General features: G+C 36.9%; 1 protein-coding gene across 2 annotated transcripts in view; it reads left to right on the forward strand.

The window, feature by feature from the left end:
* MICU2 (mitochondrial calcium uptake 2) overlaps positions 1-24,944 on the forward strand; it is a 146,186-nt gene that overhangs the window by 61,547 nt on the left and 59,695 nt on the right. For both annotated transcript variants that reach the window (XM_027652522.1, XM_027652513.1), the window contains exon 2: positions 16,876-17,023. In XM_027652522.1, the coding sequence (XP_027508323.1) occupies positions 16,900-17,023 (124 nt within the window). In that variant the 5' untranslated portion in view covers positions 16,876-16,899. The remainder of the gene's footprint in view (positions 1-16,875; positions 17,024-24,944) is intronic.

Raw genomic sequence — 24,944 nt, forward strand, 5'->3', positions numbered from 1 at the left:
CACATGCATATGGCCCCCATATAAGTCATGTATATTTGTGCACAGAGATTTATCCTCCCCACCACCATTTTTGTAGTAAAATTCTGAACAGTGAATTAGGAGCAATACAATCAGATATAAAAGGATTTAGAACTGTTTGGGCGACTGGGCCAGCAGCTGGCAAATGCGGTTCACTGTGGAAAAATGTAAAATAATTAGTCTGGGAGCAAGAAACTAAAGGAAACGCAGTGTGTGCTGCAATGGAACAATCATTCAGCACACTGACTAGGAAAAGGATTTGAAGGTTATTGTGGAAAAATCATTGAAACCGTGAGGCTTATGCACAGCTGCAAGAAAGTAAGTTACTAGGTTGTATCAGAGGGATAAAATACAAAATAAGAGGTGATACAGTTACAGGAGTGTTAGGCTCCATCTGGAATACTGTATATAGTATTGGTCACCATGCCACACAAGAAATATATTGTCTGGGAAAGAGTGCAAAAGCAGTAACAAAGATGAATATTTTAAGTGTAAAAGATTAGGGAAGATCATCTAGTAAAACAGATACCTATGTCCTTTTCTCTGTGCAAGATTAAAAATTGGGAGTAATCTTAAAAACAGGGAAATAGAAATGGACAACTTAGAACTGCATATTGAAAGTGATAAGGATCTGGGATAAATTATTGTTTCAGAAAGTCTGTTGGAATACAAAATATACATAAATTCTATAGACTTCATGAAGAGAATTAAAGGGAATGATAAACAGAGATAAATCTGTGACTGAGGTTTTTAAATTTGAAGGCAGGCAGGTTAAACTGTCTTACTTCCCTCTCCTCTTAAAGGTTTGCAACTTGCATAATCATAGTTTTCAGACTTATTATGGCTTGTAACTAGGGAGGCAAAGAAGGGGCACATAGTTTTTATCTATAAATTATGCTTGTTTGTCTGCTAAGACTGGTTTTAAGTACATTGGGGAGCACTCAAATTCTTCATGCTGTATTTTAGGAATACTGTGTTCATTCTGCCAGTGCTTTTCTGTATTTCAGAGTTCTGCAACTAGAAGTTAGGGCTGCCCCTTTAGCGCTTCTGTAATGCCACTTCAGGATAATGATGCACTTGCACAGTTTGCCAGAGGTTTGGAAATGCTTTAGAGCATTTGCTGTTTTGTCAGTGCTGGTTATTCCATTAAAAGAATTGGAGAGAGAAAGCCTAGCATATTAAAAAATATGGCATTTAGGGTTTATGTAAGTGGTAAAATTATAGTTAACATGAAAAATATGCTAAAGCAATTAAACTATTTTGAGTGATAAAACTCCCATTTTTTCAGGATTCAGCACTTGGCTGGGTGGGATGCTTATCTCTTAATGCCTAGCTAGCTGTTGCAGGAGCAGTAAGACAGCATGTGAATATATGAGCAATAACTCCATAGACTTCAGTCCCGTAGAGAAAATTGCTCCACAGATTTGAGCTTAGCTATCTGCATCTGTGGATCTAAGCAAATGCAGTGGGTCACTGGACTGAGGTTTGAGAAAGGAAGTTGTCAAACCTGGGGTAATTTGTTCACTTCCCTGGGAAACCTTTTCTATTTTGATACCCTGCTTTAAAAATTCTGGAGCTACTTGGTCCCAACTGCCTCTTCTCTATTGTCACACAGTTGAGGTGATGAGTCTTCTACTGTAGTCTTTGTATTTGATGTGCTGGGGCCATTTCTTTCTCAAGACTTCTGTGGATGTATGCAACAGAGCCCAGAACTCAGTATTTGGTGGTGTGATTCTACTTTTTAGGTAGATACTCGTGAGCCTGGAATAGAATACCTCCCAGGGAGGTGCCCAGATTCCATATACATTAGATATACATTACCAAGGGAGTGGAGGAGCTTAGAAGGAGAGTTATGAAGCCTGGGAGCTTTGTAGACAGCAGAATGAAAGTGTGAATGGTAGTGCTGCTTCTGCTGTTACCTCTGAATGGCAATTTAGTGCAAGTTGGAAGGTAGCTTCTCATTAAAGCCAGTCACTGAGCCCTTGATAGTATTGTATTTGTGTGAAGGGCTGACGACTCTTTCTTGTCAGCTCCCAGTGACTTCCAGACCACCGGAATCTAATAGGTAACAGCATGGGTGTGCATGGTAAAAGAAATCTTGGGAGGGCTTGTGTGTCAGCAATAATCTGACCAGGGTGTGACAGTGCCTCTTCACTCATCTCAGCTGGGGTGAAATGACATAGAACAGACACTGGTTTGCTTATGGCAAGGCAGATTTAGGTGGCTCCTGACAGCATGCAAAAGCAGAATGTGAAGGACTTCAAAATTAAATAGCAACCTTGATATCTTTGGTATAAAGGTCTTCTCTTAGTTTTACCTTATAGATCATGGCTTCTAGACACACCCAACACTTTCAGTTTTGTTTCTGTTTCCATCATCCAAGTTGCTAATAAAAATGATGGTTAGAACAGAGTTTAGGGCATTTATGTGATGGCTCCTAAACTATCAGTTCAGTCCTCAAAGATAATCCAAAGATACTGCCTTTCTGTATTTAATGCTGCCACAGACACAGACTGTCTTCATGACTGTATATATCATGAAGAAGGTTCTCTGTGATGTTGTCACTGGTATCATAAGCAAGGTGTCACTTTTGCTGTAAAAAGCTGGTTGTGACTTTGCCATAGGCTGAGCAATATGCTTCCCAGAGATGTTCCTCTACCATGTCAGAAATCTGCTTTTAGTCAGCTGAACTGAAACATTCAGCTATTTTACTGAACTGTCAGTAAAATAGTTTGTTGACGGGAAAAACTTGGTACTGCATATTTAAGACAGTCTCGACAACCAGATCATATTTACAGTAGCTTTATATATATACACATTTGATTTTAGGATCTATAATACAGTTAATATAAACAAAATTCCTCTTATGTTTTTTTCCCTCGTTTTTTAAACTAGCAGCTTTTGCTGTATGGATTTCTAAATATAGGTAGAATCACTTTAAAGTAGGTCATTAAAAACACTGTGAATTGCCAGAAACTAAGTCAAGCCAGTGATACCTTTTTTTAATTACTTAGTATTTTTAAAGGTATGTAATGATGGGAAAACAAGTCAAGCATGGTCTGAGAGGGAACTGTCTGGAACATCTCCTGTAAGAGGCTCCACAAAAAGAGCAAACCAACTTTATTTGATTAAAAGCTGTAAATTTAAACAGAAAGAATTCAAGCATCTAGGAGAGGCAAAACAAAGATATTTATACGCAGGTCTCCTTTGCCTTCTGAGTCCTTGCAAATGGGTCCTTGCTTTCAGCAAACTTGATGACTGAAAGACAGCAAGTTTTGCTTCTTTCCTGCTCAGCCTCAAGGAAAGTCTATCCAAAACGCCATACCCAGGCCATTTGGCACTGCTCTAACCACAATTAGAAACATCTTTGGCCTACACGAAGATTTGAGCCCTTCTGGGAACTTACTATTCTATTCATGCTGTTGCAGGCTCAATGCTGAGTTAGAACTGTTCCTTTAGACAGAGTTACCCTGGCGGGTATGTCCTGATAGTCCACAGGATAGTCAAAACCTTACAGAAGTTTGCCATAAAGTGGTACTGTGTGAGAGATTCATGCAACTTTACTCGTCTACATTTACATGTCTTTACATACCTAATTGAGGAACCTTTCTTTAGGTCATGCTGGAATCAGTGGGAAGAAGTAGTCTCCTGCTGAGGAGCCCTGCAGTTTAGATACCAGAAATATATTCTGTTATTAACACCCCTCACAATTAACGTTTGAATTCTGGGGAAAAAATCTATCCCAAAGATGCATTTTAAAATGTTAATCTTTAATAATAAAACCTGAATAAAATAAAACCTGATTTTGAGCCATAATGCTTTTGACCCACTTTTGATACCATAACTTCAGATTGTTTCCAGGAGCTAGAGAAGAGTGGCATACATAGTCATTAGACTCCGGTCTGAAGAGCTTCAGATATTACCTTAAAAAGAGTTTGGCAATCCTAAAACTACTCTAGCTCGATCAATGAGATCAATGAAGTGTGAGAAACTTTATCAGTTGTGAGTAAAACTATGTACAGTTTAATTTGAAATGTGCAGCTGCATTTTTGCAGAAAACAAAGTGTATAACAAGCACAATGCTTATATTCAGGTTGAAGTTAAAGCATTTTTTCCAGATATCGATTTACAGCTTAAGATAATGGATTTTGGCAGTGTGCAGAGCTATTAAGTAATGTTTATTAAAACGGATAAGAAACTACTTAAGAAGTGGCCTGTAAAAGAATTTTTAAAGCACTGGTTAGTGGAATAAAGAAATAGCATTTTCTCCTAGAAGTAAAGTTTTATGTCCCTGGATAAGTCATTAATGAAAAAGATTGTGGTGATGTCATCTTATTATTTAGTGCAGTTTATGAATTGATATGGAAACTGCACTTAAGAACTTTTTTCACCTCTACTGTGAGACTGATGTGTGTTAAACATCTATGCTGCAGAGAAAAATAATCAATTATATTTAAGTTTGCCTCAGTCACAAAACTAGCATATAATTTGACATGACCTTGACATTCCCAGGGTCTATTATCCATTGTGCAGTTCTTCAGAATAGGCAATAGATGTGTGAAACTCCATGCCAAAAGTCATTAGAGTAACTAGAAGTTTTCATGGACTCAAGGAGGTGCTGGATAAGTGCCAGAAAGTGATATAACCAAGGGTTGTTAAATACATGGAAATCACATCCAGCTCAGGATGTCCCTGAACTCAAAATAGATTAATACTGAGAGAATATTTTTATTCCTTCCTAAGCATTTGCTTATGACCAGTGCTTGAATTGATGCAGATGCACTGCTATTAGATTTTAAGTATGTCAGACACATTCAGCTGCTCTAACCTTGCAGCCACAGACCAAAAGGAAAGAGTGTTGGATGAGGTGGACCTTTGGTCTGACCCAGCACAGTCATTCCTCCATTCTTCTGAGACCACCTCTGACCTCATTCAGGAAGATATTTAAATGTTTTCTAAATACTTTCAAGACAGGACTAGACACATGCATGAGTTCAGCTCTGAGCATGAGCTTAAGTATTACAGTGTATGTGTGCATTTATTTGTTTTTCTGAATGGAAATGCTTTTGAAATCTGCTGGCAAGTCAAGGCTGTGGAGCACTACAGAGCCTTTGACAAAGGGGTACTAGGACACCTTTTCTGCAGTTAGAAGCAGGGCATCTGTGTAACTACTTTAAATAAATATGTCTCTTTGCAGTAAGGGGTGCCCTGGGACCCCATTTTTCGCTGCAGATGTTCCCCAAAGGCTACCTGCCTAAATGCACATGAAGGCAAGGAGAATTTGAGCTTTATGGAGCCCATGTCCTAGATGCAGTAGTGTGTGCATTTCTCTTTCACTGACTTTTAAAATGAACAAGGTGTTTCCTAAGCACAGTGAGAACAACTCTGCAACTAGTTTCTACTGTCTCTCCACTGACTTCAGTGCTACAAATCCAGAATGAATCTGTTTTTTGTGGTTGATGGTTAGTACTAGCTAGAAATGAAGTCATCAATTTGTGCTTTCAAACCATTAAATTATAGTGGTGGCTAGTGAATCTTCTCCAGCAGGACAGGGGAAAACTAACTTGCATTATTTTTAGTTACTACTGTAAACTTTTACAAATTGGCAGTTTGTCTTTGAAAGATATACATGTGCCTGAAGTCTTAAGATGTCTGAGAAGTTGTTCATTTATTGAGAGAAAAGGCTTGGGCAAAGCATTCATTTGACTCCATCTGGGTTTTACACAATTTCATCCTTCTTGAATTAAATGCCATAGTCAAACTATTTCGCAAAAGAAGTCTGAGATAGTCTTAAAAACTTTGAAGAGGAGGAGAAGAGATGGAGTTTTAAACCTCCCAAAGAAATGTTACGGTTTGTACTAATAGCACAATCTGCTTCCAAGAATATGACAGATTTGATAAATGAAGCAACACTGATAACCACCTAGGTCTTGAAGAAGAAAATCAGCAGATACTTGATGACCTGCTTAAATGGTACTACAACCTCTGCAAAAGATGTTTAAGGTGCAGCCAGGATGGCTGAAAACAACTTTATCTCTGGTACAGAGGAATGTAGCACAGAGAAGTGAATGACCTACCAGGTACGGGGTTTTCCTAGATTCAGATGCTGCAGAGAAGAAAATTGTAGTGCTGTGTTGTGACCTTGCAGTCTCACTGAAGGTGCAGCAGTGATGGGCTTTGAAGGGAGGATTGAGAAAACATACTTGAACTTTCATTATAGAAGAAAAGTGCAAAATTAGAGAATGGAATTTATAAACACTGGTAAAAAATGAAGGGTCATTGCAACTCTGCTGTAATCAGGAATACACTGGTTTTACACTCTCTAATAGCTTCAATTAAAATAAATATTTGTCAGTGTTACTTTATTCCCTGAGTTTCATATTGAATTCAACTTTTAGAATAACTCTTATTGAACAGACTGAATGGAAAAGGGATCTTTTGAATTTCTCTGATGTAAATCTCACATTCTGAACAGTCATCTCCTTATGTCCCATTTAGAGGTAGTAAGACATTTGAATAAGGGAAATTCTAGATTTCTGAATTCTTGCTTCAAATATTTTCAGTTGTGATTTTTTTAGAAATTAATATTGATGAAAATGTTTAATTAGTAAGTGGGAATATCAGAACTTAGATAAAACTTTCACTGTGGTTTCTACTTTTCTGAACAAAGTTGCACACCAGGTCTGTTTTAGCTGTTTCTTTTCATCCAATATTTCCATGTGTAATTTCTGTGTCAAATGGAAATGCTTTAGAAGAAAAATTCTGCATAGAGAAAGTTTAAAAAAATAAACAAGTCTATGAAAAATATGCCTGGTCATTGGAAAATATAGTGTGTTTTAGGACATTCAAGTTTTACACATGACATTGTCACAAGATCAGTGACTCCTACAGAAAACAAATCATTTGTTTAGAAGGGAAGTCAGCAGCTTTATGGAGAAATAAATATAATTTTACAACTTAATTACAGTATAAACATTTCTTGTGCTTGCAGTGACTTTGTTGTTATTGTTGTATTAATCTTACAGGACATATGGATATTTGTTTCAGTACCTCCTGGGACATGCTAAATCCTCTGAGCATAGCTCTGACCACTCTTCTAAAGAGCTTAACTTGTTAGCCATTTTTCATCTGTGTGACAAACCATTTAATAAATAAAGAGAAAAGAAAAAAAAGACAGAAAGGAAAGCTTTAAGGCAATTTATTTTCTTTCCTCTATGTGTTGTTACTCTCTGATTAATTTGCCATTGTGAAAGTTTTAACTAATAGTGTTACTTCACTGAAATAAAGTGAAGAATTTCACACTTCCCAGATGCTGTTGAATGAGTTGGGAGGGTTGGTGGTGGTAGTCTTTTCTATGGCAACCTAATCAGTTAACTCCCCATCACTTATGGCACCTTTTTAAGTACCAGGCTCTCTGAGAACTGAGAAGATATCTTGGTGTAACATAGCTAATAATATAATGGGGATTAAAATCTGATAGACTTTTCGTTGAGTAAAAACTATACCCTGACATTCAGTTAAGTTTCTTTTGTTTTCAACTTGGTTGGAACCTGGAGCATATATGTCTTTTTCTCTTTTCTTTTTTTTTTTTTTCTAGTTTGTATGTGTCTTTATCTTAGAAGATTTTGTTATAATTTACACACACACAGACACACACACACACCCCAAGGAAGTTTTCAAGCTTCTGGGGGAAGAGTAATGTGATTAGCTCTGTAATGGTCACATTATCACAGAAAGGAATTTTACCACTTTCTGAACATGGTTTTCCTGTCTTTCCAGCAATCTGCCACATCTAGGATTCTTAGATTTTATTTTTTTTCCTTAAGGGAATAGTATGTTTTGAGTATTGCCTACTGTTTGGGCACTTCTTTATTTTGAACAGTGATTTTTTTGTTTGTTTTTGATTTCAGAATATTTGTAACAAATCCTTGTGTAGTTGAATGACCTCTTCTATTTTGTGGTGTTTTCATTTAATTTTTGTTGTGGGTTTGGGTATTTTTGTTTGTTTGTTTTTTATTTTGGAAAAACCCTAACAAACCACGAACTATAAAATTCCTAATTCCTTTAGCAATAAATGTTTTTATGCCACTTTGCTCTATAAAGCCATCCTAACATTGCAACTGGTATGTTCACTGGTATAATGTACAGTGACCTCTAATACTACTAAATACATGTGTGAATTAAAACAAGAGCCTTAAAGCACCACCTTGAAGATCTTGCTTTTCATAAAGAATAAATTAAGGACTCCTGTTTCAGATGAGCAATGGCCAACAGAACTTTCTTCCAGCAGTCATTGCATTTTTGTACTGAGTTTTCTGTATGTCAGAGCCTTCCAAAAGGGAAACACTGACATTTGGATAAATTAATAACAACTACAAGTTTCTTTTAAAGTATTTGCAGACTGACTAACTAGAAGCACTCATTTACAGAAACTGGTGTCAGTTACCACACATGAATCTTGCATATTTAAGATTCTTTTTTTTTTTTTTTTAATTCTCTGATAGTGTCATATAAGCATTTTTAAGCCTTATGGAGGTGTCTAGTTTGAGTTGTATTTACTCTTCCATGCAGAAACATAGTTCTTAGTCTAGGATGATGAAGTCCCAGGATATTTCTGCTTTGTCTGTGGTAGGAAAGTAGTTGTTAAGTCCATAGGTTCAGCGGCTGCGCAGTTGGTTTTGATCAGTGCTGTGTTCGCCTGGTTGGCAACTGCAGCACTGCATGTGTTTCTTGTAATGCTGTCCCAGTGTTGTGATGAAAATTCCCTGGCAAGGCAAGTCCAAAGTACCTTGGTTAAAAATTAACAGAATTTGCATTTTGATTTACTAGGCACACAGTGTGTTTCAGGGAGCGATAAAGCAATCTAAGGCTCTTCTACATCTCCTCTTATGGATGGCACCCTTCCGTCAACCACTGTTTAAAACATTTTTGGATGTGCAAACATGTTAAGAATACTGCTTAAACAAGATTGGTATTCTGAAACGTTGTTTCGGAATCACGCCAGTGACAATCTTCTCTGATGACGGAGAGGCAGTTTCTTTCCCAGTGTTTCCCTTGAAGCATATGATACACTGTCTGTAAGATACCATGCTGGTGTAATGGCTTTTCAGGAATGCTTTTGGCACATTGCTGCAGACATAGGGTGTACAGAACTATTGAAATTGTATGTAATCATTGACAGAGCCACTTAGAAGCTGTTTTAAAAAACTTGAGAGACAAATTCTGGTATATTTTTGTTTGTTTGTTTTGCTTTTCTCCTCCAATTATCACTAAACTCCCTACTATCTTAATTCCCATACCATTGTATTTACCGCTTCTTTCTCAGCCCTTAAACAGATTAGGTGAGCCATCTTCTTTCTAGTCTCTCTTATTCATACGTGGACATGGATATACTTAAATATACACAACCATTAAATGCTAACAGGATACATCTGTTTAATTACAAAAGAAAATGAAATCTTGAAAACTTAACCACTTCGGGGTTTATTATGTACCTTGACTGTCTTTCATGCTGCTGCGTCAAGTCTAGCTCCCTTATCCTCGGTGTTTCATCACTTTAAATTTCTTTTGAGCGTGTTCTGCTTACTTTGCCTATTGGAAAGTCATTTCCCCTTTTTGTCATCTTCTCCCAACCTCAGTTTTGAACATGCATTCCTTTATGTTCTTCTGCTTAGGTCAGTCTGCTGCGTCTACCATTAAACAGTTTATTTTCTCCTTTAAATTCTTTCGTATAAACAGTGAATCCAGAATTAATTTGTCTTCTTGTTCAGAACAAAAACTGATCTAGCATTCAATCACTTGCTATTAAAGCTGTTAACTTTTTCCCTGTCTGTACAGTTGTTACAGGACCAAGCACTACAAAAGTAAAAACCTTTTAAAGCTATAAAGCATCAGGTAAATACATGGCACCATGCAGTTGGCATCAGTCAGACTGAAAAAATTCCCACGGTTTGAAGCTGCACTTCTCAAAGTCAGGCAAACACAGTCCCATTTTGAAGGGTGTGCAGTTAAAACTGAACCCCATGTAATAAATGGGTTATCTCTTGAGGCAGTTCAGAACAGATGAAGCAGAGCTACTATCTGAGTTACTCAAACAAAGCGAGAAGTTATTTGAAAGGGCATATGGTTTCTTTCTACAGCACAAACACGCTTAAGGGGTAAACTCCTATTAACTTGAAAATCCTAAAGATCTGCAAGCCCAGGGTAAACAAAATCAGATGGCTTAGAGCCTTTCCCAGCTCCTCCTGAGAAGGTGTGCTGAGAGACACTCCATACATCATTTGAATTGAGAATGGAGAGATAAAATAAAGATATGGCAATTCAAAACAAGCTTTACCAACATGTTCAGGGGACTGCTTTCTGCCCCTCTGTTCCTCTCTCGTGAGACTCTTCCTGGAGTACTGCACCCAGCTCTGGGGCCTCCAATGTACATGGACCTGCGGGAGCAACTCCGGTGGAAGGCCACAAAGATGATCAGTGGGCTGGAGCAACTCTCCGATGAAGCAGCCTTCCAGTATGTAAAGGGGGGCTACACAAAAGCTGGAGAGGGATTTTTTAAAGGGGCATGTGACAAGGGGTAATGGTGTCAAAGTGAAAGAGGGCAGGTTTAGATTGCGTATTAGGAAGAAGTTCTTTACTGTGAGGGTGGTGAGGCACTGGCACATGTTGCATATAGGTTGTGGGTGCCCCATCGCTGGAGGTGTTCAAGACCCGGTTGGATGGGCATTTGAGCAACCTGGTCTCGTTGGCAGGGGGTTTGAAACTAGGTGGTGTTTAACGTCCCTTCCAACCCAATGCATTCTATATAGTTCTATGATTCTATGATTTTAGAGGCAAATAGTTAAGCACCATGTATTGTTTACTCATTTGCACATAGTATCTTTCAAAAATATCTAGCTGGTCTTACTTCTAGACATAAATGTATTTGTGTCTTCACATTTTAACTTCACTTTAATGTGCAGTGATTGACTGAAAAAGGTCAGTGAGAAGTAGGTATAACACATTTTTCACTTGAGTCCACTGGCAGTTAAATACAATAACAGTGTGATGAGCTTTCCCAGAAAGCCATTTGAACACATTTACGGGTGTGTGCCTTTGAGGCATCAGTGTGGTCCCCCTGCCGCTCGGTATGTATTTAGTACTTCTGCACCAGTGTGTTCAAGTGCTATGTCAGCCTCAGTAGGGGAATGTGTAAGTAGGGCGGTGTGATAACTTGCAAGTAGATGTGAAAATGTATGGTTTGTTAAATTAACTGATTCCCTGGCTTATTAGAGCTTGGGCACCTTATCTGCTTTTGTTATGTTCTGTTAGGATAAGTGTGGTAGTTTCCTACTTCATTTCAAGCTTATGTTTAAAAACAAGCTGTGCCAAGGCTGAAATTTCTAGAATTAAGTGCTGAAATTAAAACCACTTATAAACTGAGACTGTTTTGTGTATTATTCTCATATTTAATTCTCCATCTGTATGGGTTCTCACAACAGTAGAAGATCTGCTCTATATGCACAGTTTAGTCAGAACTCAGTGAAATACAAAGAATGGGAGAGAAAAATTAAAACCAAAAACGTCAGAGGTTTATGTACAAGTAAACTGTTCAGCTGCTGTTTCAGACATAACCCTTACTAATTAGTATCAGCACAGCAGAACTGACTGAGCAGCTATTTGAAAGAAAGAAGGGGAGTGGCAGCTGTTAGTGCATAGAAAGGGCTTCATCTGATTTTTGAGTATTTACATCAGCAGTGTTAAGAGCAGCCAGATATCAGACTTTTGCATTCTGTGCTTTTCCTTATTTTGGCAGTCTCTTCTCTATCTCAAAAGTAGCTCCTGAGAAGATATTTAAGCTTTTACCCTTTTCGTATTTAGGCATTTCAAGACTGTTGGAATATTTAGTAATGTTGTTTATTTAGTTTCACATTGCTAAACAGTCATTCAAATACTTAAAACTTATTTCCAGAGAAATAACTTTGTATGAGTTCAGTGCTGGTTTTTTTCCCTGGCTTACTTTATGTCTAGGCTGGCAGTTTGGTCTGCAAGGTCAGAAAATATGACATTGAAAAATATAATACAGATCAATTCACTTCATGAAAACATTTTGGTTCTGATTTTATGTCTTGAACATGATGTTTGTTTTGTCTGGTGCATTTGATCAAGACTGGGCATAATACAAGGCTCACTTTTTTATTGTGAAAGCACAAACTACTTTTGCACATATGCAAGCTTTCTTAAATGTTACAATCTTAAATGTTAGCTTCCTCTAAGTCACATATTTCTATCAAATTCATTTCTTGTCAAGTCTTTTTACCTATCAATTCTTGCATCATATGAAACTTTCAAACCTTGAGTTCTGAGCATTATCCTCTGCACATTCAGCATGCATACTGGGTACATTAACATGTGCAGCGGGGTTTGAGGTCAGGTTGCATTTTCTGTTATTTTGATCATTTTGAATTGGATTGAGTTGAAATTGAGATACAATAATGACACTAGTTAACTGTAAAGTTTTCATCCATCTTACAGAATTAGATATAGAGTTTCTAAATTCTTCTGTAGATATAGTGTGAATTAATGGATCCAAACCTTAGGCTCCCAGGGAGCCTACTGGCACCAACTGGATTTTAATTACATCCCACACATTGGTTTAGTTATTCTTGTAGCAGGTAAAATGAGTGGTGCAGGTTAATTCTTCCAGATTAAAGAAAGGAAGAAAAAAAAAAACATTAAGCCTCTTTTCAGACAAGGAAAAAAAAATTTTAAAATAGCTTAATTTTAATTTTTCCTGAGGGAAGGGGAAAGTGAAAGAAGGTCTATAGATGATGGAAGAAAGGATACAAAGAGGCAAAATAAGTAGATTATATGAAAAGGAATAGAGTGAAGAAAGAAAAATTATATTGGAAATATTAACTGGAAAGTGCATTCTATTTTAAAAACATAAAAAAATAAGATGGAAAACATGAAACCACAAGCACATCAAAATACCAAATTCTGTGCAAGGGAGAAAAAGTCAAATGAATGAAAGGGGAAGACAGAATTTGAAATTGAAGGGAGAGATAAGTGTATGTGCTATTTTAAGTCATTTCAGACTAATAATCAGCAGTAAATATTTGAGTTTGTACACAAGGACTTAGATTTTTAATGGGTGAAGAATTAGTGTTACCAAAAATCACATCACATTGATCAGGAGTATTACTAAAACCACAGGTAAGGATTATTGAGGTTTTATTTATGTCACTCTTCATTTTTGTTTAATGTATTTTTTAAAGAAGTTCAAAGATACAATAGACGTAAGAGTTTTATTTGACTTAAGCTTGCTATTTTTCATGCCAAAAAATCAAAGCCAAATATTTGAATGAATTCTTTAACAGCATCTTAAATTAAGAAACTGATAAATAGATTCATTATATCAACTCGAAAATTAATTCTATGAAGTAATGTTGTTACCCTTAGGCATTGCAGCAAGCCAAGAAGGAAACCAGAGTCTTTGGTAATGCTTGTAGACGCCAGTGTCTGGTCAGCCATGATCCCATGCTATGTCAACTGCAGAGCAAAACACTTGAATCCTTTTAGAGCCCTTTTAATGTCATTCAATTCTAATTTACCATCAACTATCATAGCTTTACCATGGACATTGTGAAATTGGCATTGGAGGCTTCACATAAAACCATAAAGGCAACTAAATTCCACGTTAAAGCTGAAACTTCCTTCTCAGTTCACTTGGTTGTGGGGATGCTGTGGAGCATGTGGGAACACGCAGCATTTGGAGACCTGGTTGGACCCACACACAGTATAACAAGTTAAGAATGGAATTTCAGCCCAAGCTTTACCATTAATGCCACATAGCCCTTTGTGGTTTGATTTCTTCTTGTATGGCACTGTTAAAGACAGAAATAAGCCCAAGTCAATGTCAGGGTTATTTTAAATTATGCTTACAAGAATCTTGTGGGAGCAATAGTAATAGATTCTTCTCACCCATTGCCTCTCTGAAATTTGAATTTTTGTATCCAGCTTGCTTTGAATTTACACTGTTGGAAACCGCTGAGATGTTAGATTACAGATACCTTAATATGTGAAGTTCAGCCTTAAATACATAATTGTTTCCTGCAGTATACTTGTCTTTACTTGAAAGTCATTTTGTGGAATACAATTAGAGAGGAAAACTCTGCTTTTTGCCCAATACATGCATTTTTATGAGCAAAATGAGCTTTGACAGTGTTTTTAGAAATGTCAGGAATGTCAAATATTTTTTATCTGAAGGCCTCTTTGGATGACTCAGGAAAAAGTACTTGGAAATTAGTCAGGATTTAATTGAAGTGGGAAGGATACTGAAATGTTGAGAGAGCTTGCTCTTCTATACACACTTTAGATTGGTACTTCAGAAGAAGATCAATCTTACTTTTATGTGATTGAATCAGCCTTTTCTTCAAAATGCAGTTTTTATTTAATCTTTGTTTAGGCATTTGGAATAGTGATTAGAATAGTTATTCACTCATTTATCTCTTCTTGGAACAAAGGGGAGTTTTGCTTCTAATCTTTTTTCAAAACTTTAGAGCTCTCTACTTCTTCCCATATATTTCCATCATTTACCAATTGTCATTGGCATCCCTGCTTGCTGAAGCCTTGGAGACATTTGTATCAGTGAAGAAAACAACAGTGAAGGAGAGGGAGGGATACAGCTTTTATATTATAAGAGTTTGTAGCTGTTCTAGCTGAGCTTGTGCTCATGTCCAGAGGGGTCAGAGTGCTCTTTGCAGATGCCGAGTTTCTCACACAGTGGCAGGATGTCAGGAATTTTGCAAGAGCTTTTAAAACAAAGTAGGAGATGGCACAGCTGCCACATTTCATCCTGTAAGGTTTTCTTTTCTTATTTGTGCTAGTATTTGAAGCTGACTTTCATAAGAAGTTACCCAAGGCTGTTTTGCAAATCAGGGATTCTAGTTTCACAAAAAGAAAGGGTTTGATGAATCCACAGTCACATGTGATTGTAATTCTGATGGGATTGCATTCTTTTTCAAATACAAGGCACTCTTCAGAGTTAATACGTGAATTTGTACCTATCAATTTCGGTTTAAATCGTGGATTGCTGAAATTCAGTGCTTTGATATCAGTAACAAGTTTAGCTTTAGACAGTATTCAGAAAATACTGCAAGACTTAAAAAACTTGAAAACCCAGTTGGTTTGAAGATATTGTCGGATTAGCTTTTTACTTCTTGTCTGAACTTTTTTATTTTGTATTTGTGCAGAAAGATTGCTTTTCATTCCATAATTTTAGTTAAAGGACAACTGTGAAGCAATTTTCCATTTTCTTTTTAAATTTGCCATCAGGCAAAAATTGCTCATGTTACTCTGAGAAGGAGATGATTTTACTAAGAATGCTACATGTTAATACCCAGCAGCTATGAGCTATTCATTTGATATTTGCAGCGTTTGTTAAGTCTTGTTAACTAAGCAATTACAGAGTCACTTGTCCCTCAAAGTTTTAAAAAGAATAAATCTAAAGTTCCTGCTACATTGGACTTGTTTTTCCGCAGTGTTTTCCAGAACACACAGGTCTGAACAGCAGCAGTGCGCTTGTGTTCTAGGCCATGATGAAGCCCCATACTGTGTAAGAACCTTAAGATAGTGATTGTGGTACGAAATGGTTCTATCTAAACCAAAGGAAATCTTGGCTTCAGATACTTAGAAGTAGCCCTCATTTTCCTTGCATATCAGAATATGACTGTTTTAAATCTTAATTGTGAGTATTTGGGTTTTTTTCTTGTTTTTGGTTCCCTCTCCCCCTTCACTGAAACCCAAGGTTTGAGGGAAATAAAGGTGCTACAAGGGGAAGCTAAAATTGACTATCACAAGGTGCTTGTATCCTATCATGCAGTGAAGTCCTTAATGCTAACACAGGGGTGCCAGGCATGGGGTTAAATGGCGAGTTGAAACCTTCATAGAATTATAATTAAGCATAATATATTATGATAGTTGTTGTTCCACAATTAATGTTCAAATACACACAGTGTGTGTTCTGACTTTGAGAGTTTCTTGTTTTCCTGTTTCCTGTTGTCAGTTTCTATCTCTGAAATCCTAAAATGTAAACGTCTCTGTTTCACTGTGTCTGTGTCCTCTCTTGCTGCCAGTAAGTGCTGTTACTACTTGTAGAGCTGTCAACTTGAATGATTTTGATCCTGAGTCTCTCAGTATTTAAGGGTGGAGTTGGAAGGTTTCTGTTTGCTTGACTAGTTGAATCTTTGGGTTTAGTGATATGATCTTTGGCTCTTTTGTTGGTGTTTTCATTGCTTTTCCCATTTTTCTGACTTCTCTCAAAGACAGGCCCATATTTAAACTAGAACATCATTGTTCTCCCATTTTAGGAGTTGCTCCACAACTTCATAATTAACTTCAGGAGTGGATCATTTGCACAAAAACAGAGCACATTTCAGCCTTTGCTGAGCTAGTCACTAACCTGAAAAAATACTATTTGCTCTTTGGTGGGTTTAGTTTTTTAGTTGAGTTAGTGAGCTGAATTTGTCTCAGCAAGAGTCCAAGTAGCGGAGCTGACAAACAAGGAGGAACAGGACCATATAGCCAAGAGCAGGGAAGTAGGAAGCAGAGGGACCCTTTGGTGACAGCAAGCCATTAATTTGGCTCAGCTGTGTTGTTAAAGCATGCTCTCAATGAAGCCAAAAAATACTTTGTATGTCGTATAAGCATGCCATTCATTAAGACTGTGTCATAAAAGCTTTAATTCCCGGTAGCCTCTTGTTGTGGCTACCCACAAAATATTGAGTTTAATCAAGATTGAGTATAGGATTCTTTCTATTTACAGCTTTGGTCTACAAATGCAACAATCTTTCTGCATGGATTTTTTTTCTTTTTCAGAGGGAAGATGTCATTCATGCAGAAATGGATGAAAGACTGTCTCTTCGAAAGCACCGCTTCATGCATTTTGCATCATTGGAATATGAAGGAGAATATTACATGACACCAAGAGATTTCTTGTTCTCAGTAATGTTTGATCAAGTTGAACGTAAGTTGTTTTTTCATCATTGTATTTGTGAAGGAAAAGAAACTTGCAGGTTCCCTTGGAGATGTAATTTGCAAATCACTGGGATAAGGTCCTCTGTCTTACAGAAATCAACTGAAGCCAATTTATAAATGTTGCCCATATGGATTCTCACAGACACCACTACCCTTTTCACAAGCAAAGTAAGGCTGATGATTTAGAAATCTGGTGACTTGATGATGACATTTCTACATAATTTATGTGTCTGATCATTATGTAGTTCCTCAGTTACTTACATGCCACAGAAAATAGAATGAATTATCTTTCTATCCACTTCACCAGTACTGTGAAAAGGCCACTCTGTGACCTTTTTTCTTAGAAGAAACAGTGATGGGAGTGAGTTGAATGAGAGTAATAAAGCATGGAGTTCAGTTCTAGGTTTTTGGTTTCAAATCTCCTTTGGTTTGTACAAAACCTAGTTAAGAACAAACCAAAATTGCATGCGTATTTTTTAAAAAGTACTCTTAAAAGCATGCTTTCTGAAAAGACAGGAACAGCACACAACCAAAAAGTGCACATGTTGTTATCCTCCTTTTTTCCTGGTTTTCTGTCCTCATTAAGTCTGCCCCGTTCCTTAAACTTCTTTCGTCTTCTATCATTGTCTCTTATTTCCATAATAATCTTTTTTAAATTATATATGGGGGGTTTTTTCTCCTCAGAAATTTTGGGGTTTACAGTTTTTCCAAGATTTTGTTTGTTTGTTTGTTTAGAAAGGTTTAAGTTCTCCAAGTTCTAGAGAGGATTGTCACTTAGAGGACAAATACTCTATTAGTAAATTTGCTGAGGGAAAGAGGGAGAAATCTTAGCTTTAGTAATTGTTTGCTGCAATCTGCACATACCAACCAGAGAGCAGGTTGTTTAGCAAAAGCCATTCATACCCTGGGATGCTCTGCCCACCTACCAGCAAATGTCATAGTGACTTGGGAGTATTGAACAGGAAATGCAGAAGGGAATTCAAAGTACTGTGGAAAGGCTTGAGAGACAGGGAGAAAGGAGACCTGAGTGCACTTTAAGTCAAGCATATAAAAAACCTAGGACAGAACAAAGTTCACTGAGCTTCAAGTGGTCAAAGAATAGGACACAAGTATCTGTAATAAAAGAAGTTTTCCTGTGTCTGCCAAAAATCTATAGGTGATAAGGATACATGGATTCACTGCTGACATACAGCTTCTAATATTACACGAAGCTGAATATAAATCCTTAGAAGGACTTTATGACCTTGAAAGTCATGAAGATTTTCAGCATACCCTATTTTTTAATGTATGGGTGTTAGAGTTCTTTCCCCTTCAAAACTTAAATCATGAAGTTAAAAACCTAGAAGGGATTTTATTTTGAGTTTTCCAATATGAAAGACAGTGAACAGAGAAATTTTTAGTTTTGAAGGTGTAGATTTCAGAAAGTTGTCTGTGAAAACAAGGTTGGAGAAATAAGTGTTTTCCAGTCTTAGCAGTTTATACATATTAACTGGTTACTCCAACTATAATAGCACACATGCAGGTTTTTAATGAAGTGGTATGTGGTAATATTTATTTGTAATGCAGCCAAGTTAATTTCAGTTGCTTTGCTAATATGAGTAGGAAACAGCATTAAACAGAAATTAATAAATAATGACAAGAAAAAAAGTCTTTACAGTAATGCGTATTTAGCATTTCAAATTGAGGTCAGGCTTACAGCAATAGCATCACAGATGATCAATAGAAAAGTGTTAATGCTTGTATCTGATGCTCCTAAACATTTTTTTAAACATCATTGGTGTGGATTCTTTGGCCAGCAGCATAAACACAATGGTAAGCAGTTCTCTTGAAGTCATATTGCTTGGGATTTCAGGTTTTCATGTAACTGCAAACAGACATAGAATTTGATAGCAGAGGAAAATGGCATTTGCAGTATTTTAAAGGCAGTGGTTTGTTCGTTGTGTTTGGAAGAGTTTCATATGAGGATAATAAACAGACCTATCTCAGGTGTCTGTCCTGGTGTATTCAGAGTAGATCAAGATAGTGAACTTCATAGTGAAGCAGCCATTATTTTTGGAAACTTTCTGCTTATATGATAAAAATATTTTTCTTTCACCCTGAACAGTGCCTGTAAAAAGGAAAACAGGCATGCCACCACGTATCCTAGAAAGCCCTTCACTTACTGTATACTTAGATGCAATTTTACCATGCATACAATTGGTGAGTCTTATAATGGTGAACTTCAAGCTGTAATGATTTGGTTATTCTCTACCTATTTTTGATTAATTGCTAATAAGTAAAAAAAAAAACCTCCCAGAAAAATCTGAAGCACTTTAACAGTAACCATTCAGCTTCGTTAATATTTACTTGGAGTTTGCCGATGCTGTTTATAGTAATGTGAAGAGCTTGGGGCTGTTCTAAAGTTTTGTTTCTGCTGTCTTTTTTTTACAGGCAATATGCAGAAACATATGACCAGCCTTACAAGCAATTTAGTTGTGTACACCAAAAAAATATTACTGAGGTTGATCACGACATTCTGTTGCTTTTTTCTGTTCAGAGATAAACACTCCCAAAAGGGAAAAAGGCAAGCGAAAAGGGGGATGAGAAGCAGTTATGGGTTTGAGAATAGAGGTTCTTGGCCAAAAGCCTTGTTGTTTTTTCCTCATGAGTAGTTGTCATTGGAAAATTACTTTGAAATCTCCTGTTAGTTTTTAAACATAATTGAATTTAGTAGAAAGTAAATGTGGTGTTGTGCAAAACAGATTAGTTGTTGGTGCTAGATCAAAAGTTGGCATTAGAAAATACAAAAATATTTTAGCTATGTCTAAATTGTCAAGTGAATTCCTGTACACAGTTGGGTGGAATTTATTTCTGAAGCAAAAATCTTAGGCGTGCCTTTTGACAAGGTTGCAAAACATGCAATAAATTTTGATTTATTATTGAACACTTTACCAGATAAGAAAACAGATGAACTGTACTGCAACTATATCAACTGTCATTTAACCAAAGTGGTCTTGAACCCTATTTGATAGACCTTGGTCCACTACCTCTGCTCATTTTTTTCCTGGTGCATGGATTTCTCTATTACTCGTTTCCTTTAAGGTAGGCCAAAAGTTGTGAAATATTGGCATTCCTCTTGATTAAATCACACCTTCAAAGTTATTTACTGACAGGGTGATAATGAAGAAAAATATTTACAGTACTGCCATCTAAGGAGAATGAGCTGATAACAAGTGCAATTTCCTGACAGACTTATTTTGTTCTGCATATTGACAAAGCAAAGAGCTTTATAAAGGAGTAAAGACGCTGTCCAAAAAAAACTTGCTTGCATTTAGAGGCAGTGTTTCACACTGAGTTACTTTCTAAATATTTGACTAATTCTACTGCTGTTAGTTATTTCATGGAAGGAAGCAGCCACCTCTTTATAAACTGTGGCAAACAGTAAATGAGATGTGGTAGCGTGGCACAGCATTTGTGCCAGTACCAAACACCTACAACAGCATTTTGTACTAGTTAGTGCAGTCCATACTAAATGCACCATTGGGATTTTTGGATTCATGGCTATGTGCCATGTAATCTTGTGTTAAAACAATGTTACCACAGGGATGTGTGGCAAACCATTGCAAAACCAGCCAAGTTCTTCTGGATAATCTGTGGGATGTTCGTGTAAACCGTCATACTTGATGCAATGATAGTTTAATGTAAAAGTGTTCTCTGTTACTCTTCTTATTGTGATGTAAAAATACTTCACAAAGTGTAGTAATATCTAATAATAATACTATGAACTTGTGTTGCATCAGAAATTCCAGCATTTTTAAGATAACAGGTATGGGAAGGATAAGACTCAGCTGACTTACACTGAATTTGCATTGCAATGCAGGAGTACTTTTGAGAGACCATTCATGTAAAACTTGTGTCTTAAGCAACTGTGCATACTTAGGTTCATATTCCAGATTAGACAGCTAGTGTTAGAACTTCTCCATGGAAATACCATCTCTGATGTGTTGTTGTTGTAGAATATATAAGAAAATCTGTGTTAATTTTTGGAAAGGACTACAAGTTCAAGAGTCCTTCAGAAAATGAAGATTTTACAGTACATTGGATCCGTATGGTGTTTATGTTCATTTTTTTCTGGAGAAGATTATTCTTTTTCCAAGTAGAAGACAAACCTTCAGATTAGCTCATCTGATAACAATTGATACCTCATAAATAAAGATCTTGATCTGTCTGTATAAACTCATTCTAGACTTAATGTATCACAGCATCTTCACTCATTCAGCTGCAGTAAAACAGATTTTCCTATGTTCCACAGCACCAGGGTGCCAGAGGCAGTATTTCCATGGCAGAGTCCTAACTGTCAGTGGGTATTAGTGTGTTGCAAGTTTGCTGGGAGAATTTGTTCTAGTTGATTAAGCTTTTTGTGAAAACATGGTTAATGCAAAGTTGTGATATGTTTGCAGGCCTGATATGATGTGTGACTTCATGTTGTCACAGCATCAGCATGGTCATGACTGTGAGCGAATCTGAGGAAAGGATATAGTGCAAGGCTACAGTGGCTAGAAAATTGAGTTCTCCATTGTCCTTAGCTGAGGACAATGCTGGTGCAGTTGGTGGTGTTTGGAGAGCCAAGAGGGACCAATCAGTAGATTAGCATTTCAGAACAAACTGAGTCAGTCTTTTTATTTCTGGATCTTGAATTTTTTGATAGATGACTATATTTCAATGTCTTCATTTTGACCTGAATTTTTTATGTAATAACTAATCAGACTGATATGAGCTGTGCATCAGTGTCAGATCTAAAATCTAGGATTCAGAGTCAAAGAATAAGATTTAAGCTTGTCTAAGTGGTGAAGCTCCATTTGGGAAGTGAGGATTGACATGTTATACAGGGAGCCTTGATACTGCTGGGAACTGAATTCAATCCTCTTGAATTGCTAATGTGCTAACAAAGAAATTGTTTTCTCTCTCTTTCTGCATTTAGTGTTTTTTCAGTGCAGATATGTTGTTGCATAAATCCTCCAAACACAATAGAGAACTCTGCAAGCTGGGATATGCAGGACAGAGATGACCCTTTGCCTAGTGCTAGATGGAAGGTAAAGTGAAGCTAAGCCAAAGAGGCAACATGATGGTTTAGGTCATTATATGAATCTCTTCTGAATTTTAGAAAATTTTAAAAAATAAGCCATTTCTAGCCAAAGCTTCTTAGTCATCGTTGTTTATTCATTTCTTAAAGTGGTATTATGAGGGAAGAAAAATAATGTTTCTATTAAGGGATTTGCAGACACAAGCAATGATAAACATTGATTGCTGAAAATTTCTGCTTGTAACCATTCCATACTGTGAATTTTTCATCTTCAACTATCCTTCATCACCCAAATAGCATTCCTATCACAATCCTATGAAAGTCTTCAAATTAACATATTGTATACATATGAGCTTTCACTTTCCCTTAAGTGTCCAAATACAACATTTCTCCTTTTGTCCTCAGGAATAACACGTTAACCCTGATAACTTAGTTACTCAGGCTATGTGATGCAACACTGATGGTCTTCATGGGATTGGTTTATCTAAAAATCAATTTGGCAGTAAATAGTTTTTTATCTAGAAATATGTCCGAAATTCCTGTAATCTTGATAATGTACATTTATGTCTGGACATAAGCTTTGTTGCGAAATCAAAATAAGCACTAATGCATTTTTATAGTGATTGCATCACAAGGTACTATGTAACAGTATCAGAGATGGGATTCTTGAGGGGAAATGGAGTCTTACTCACCACAGCATTCAAGCCAGGCTACTTTTTTGGTGTATTAACCACTGGCCACTCACCAACTTATTTGTTTGCTCCCATTTCTCAGAAAAATTTATTAGGTTGAGAAAAATAGCAGACGATAAATAGCTGCAAGAGGAGCTGCCCTGAGAGCAGAAGTGTTAGGCGAGAGCTGCCTTCCAGCGTCATAGCCCCTGCAGCTGCACCAGCAGGGAGCCGTCCATGATCTGGTGGGAGAGCAGGAGAAAGGATTGAGCAGTGGTGTGTTCAGTGGAAAGGAAACCATGGAGAAAAATCATTTAAGAAGAAGCATGTTTTAGCATATCATTGCACAGGGGAAAGATGTCCTTTTTCTTTCTCCAGTTCCATTTCCATGCCTTCAATGATGTTTTGAGACAGTGCTGAAGGTACCTGAGATACATTCCTTGTACAGTCAAATAGGAGAATACATTTTTGATCCTTAAAATTATACTGACACTGTATTAATTGCATTCGTATTTTTGTGGTTATGTCTGTGTGAGAGCACAGTAAGGTTACAATAAGCTTGTTGCTTTGTTGTGACTGATTCCTATTTTTCCCTTTGTGGCATTGCTGACTGGCAGAAGAGTGATGCAGAATCAGAGTTCTTATCTCGATTGACTGCAGTGCGTACTGATTAGGTAAAAACTTTGGCAAAATGTTCTGTTTTGAAAATACATTAGTAGCTATTTTGCTTTCTGAAAAACAGTTGTCAATGAGAAGATATATTACAGCTTCTCAGTGAATGAAAGCCATTTTTAAAAACTCACCCCAAAAATAATACTGATAGTAAAACTGATCAGGCTTCAGCAGAGTTGAGAGCAAGAGGCAAGTGGTCTCACTGCACATCTTGAAGGATTTAGTTATTTAAAGTGTGAAAGTTATTGGTTATTTAATGGCATCTGAATGGAAAACAGGTTCCTTGAAACAAATGAAAATGTGTTGTGCACATACAGAATACTTGTAGTGCAAGTAATGGAAAGATCTGGTTATTAATAACAGGAGTCTGCTTGTTGTATAAACATCATCTGCCTTAGAATTTCAGAAGTCTTGCAACAGTTTCTGCCTTAGTGAAGTATTTCAGTTTTGTGACATGCAACTATAATATTTAAAATACCTAGCAGAGAAGTGACTTTTTTAATACATATGGGCAAATTTCAAGAGCTCATACAATCATTCTTGGTCTCTGAATATTTTTCCTATTTGTAAAGATGTTTTTATTTTTGTAGAACTCCACACACCATTTCAACCACTTTTATTGTCAACATATCACAGAAAATATCTCTGGGATTTGTTCTGCCATGGGTTCTAAATACTTTTTGACAGATTACTTCAGTTGTTTTTTTTAATAAATTCAGTGGAACTTAATCAGTTCTGAAACATCCTGCTTAGCTGACAATTAAGTCTTAACAGATGTAGCGTGAAAATCAGACTCAGTGGATTTTTTTCACTCTTAAATGTATTTTAATTTCTTGCAACATATATTCTTAACACAGACAGCTATTGGTTTGTACCTAAGAAGTACAATCTGTTTTTAAAATTCCTTGGTTTGCACTCAGATATTTAAGAACTGATGAGGATCTGGCAGAGCCGTGGTGGAGGATAGCAGGTGCCAGGAGTGCAGGTCAGGTTCCTGCCAAAATGTAGCATGAGTTCTAGCCTCACATTTCCAGTTGTTTGTAACTCTTTTGGTAGCAATGGTTCTGTGGTTTTCCTTAGGCTAATGCTGAATTTTTATTATATTAGTCATATGATTTATCGTTTTTTGAGTAATCTTGATATAGGCTATTTTTTCCTCTGCTTGTTCGCATAAGAAATGTTACAAATGTCTAAGATAGAACCATGGAGTATCAATCACTTTACTTCTAGGCAATAGCAACAGGCAAGGTGTGCAGCCTGCTTTGGTAGGTGAGAGGAGCTGTCCTTACTTGCCAAACAGCTGGGGTCTCCAGGGGCACCTTTGAGAAGTTCCATTGCTCCCTGTTTGGAAAACATTGGCATCGATTCCCTAAGGGAGAAACTAGCCAGGTTATACTCTGTTTTTCGCTCCACAGCCTTGCACCTGCAGTGGGTTATAGCACAGATCGTGCTCAGTAGCCTTTCTCATTTGCTGTGAAACAAAAGCAAATACTGAGTTCAAAGAC

Source organism: Corapipo altera, unplaced genomic scaffold, assembly GCF_003945725.1.
Source record: "Corapipo altera isolate COAL_440 unplaced genomic scaffold, ASM394572v1 0, whole genome shotgun sequence".
Taxonomy (NCBI): domain Eukaryota; kingdom Metazoa; phylum Chordata; class Aves; order Passeriformes; family Pipridae; genus Corapipo; species Corapipo altera.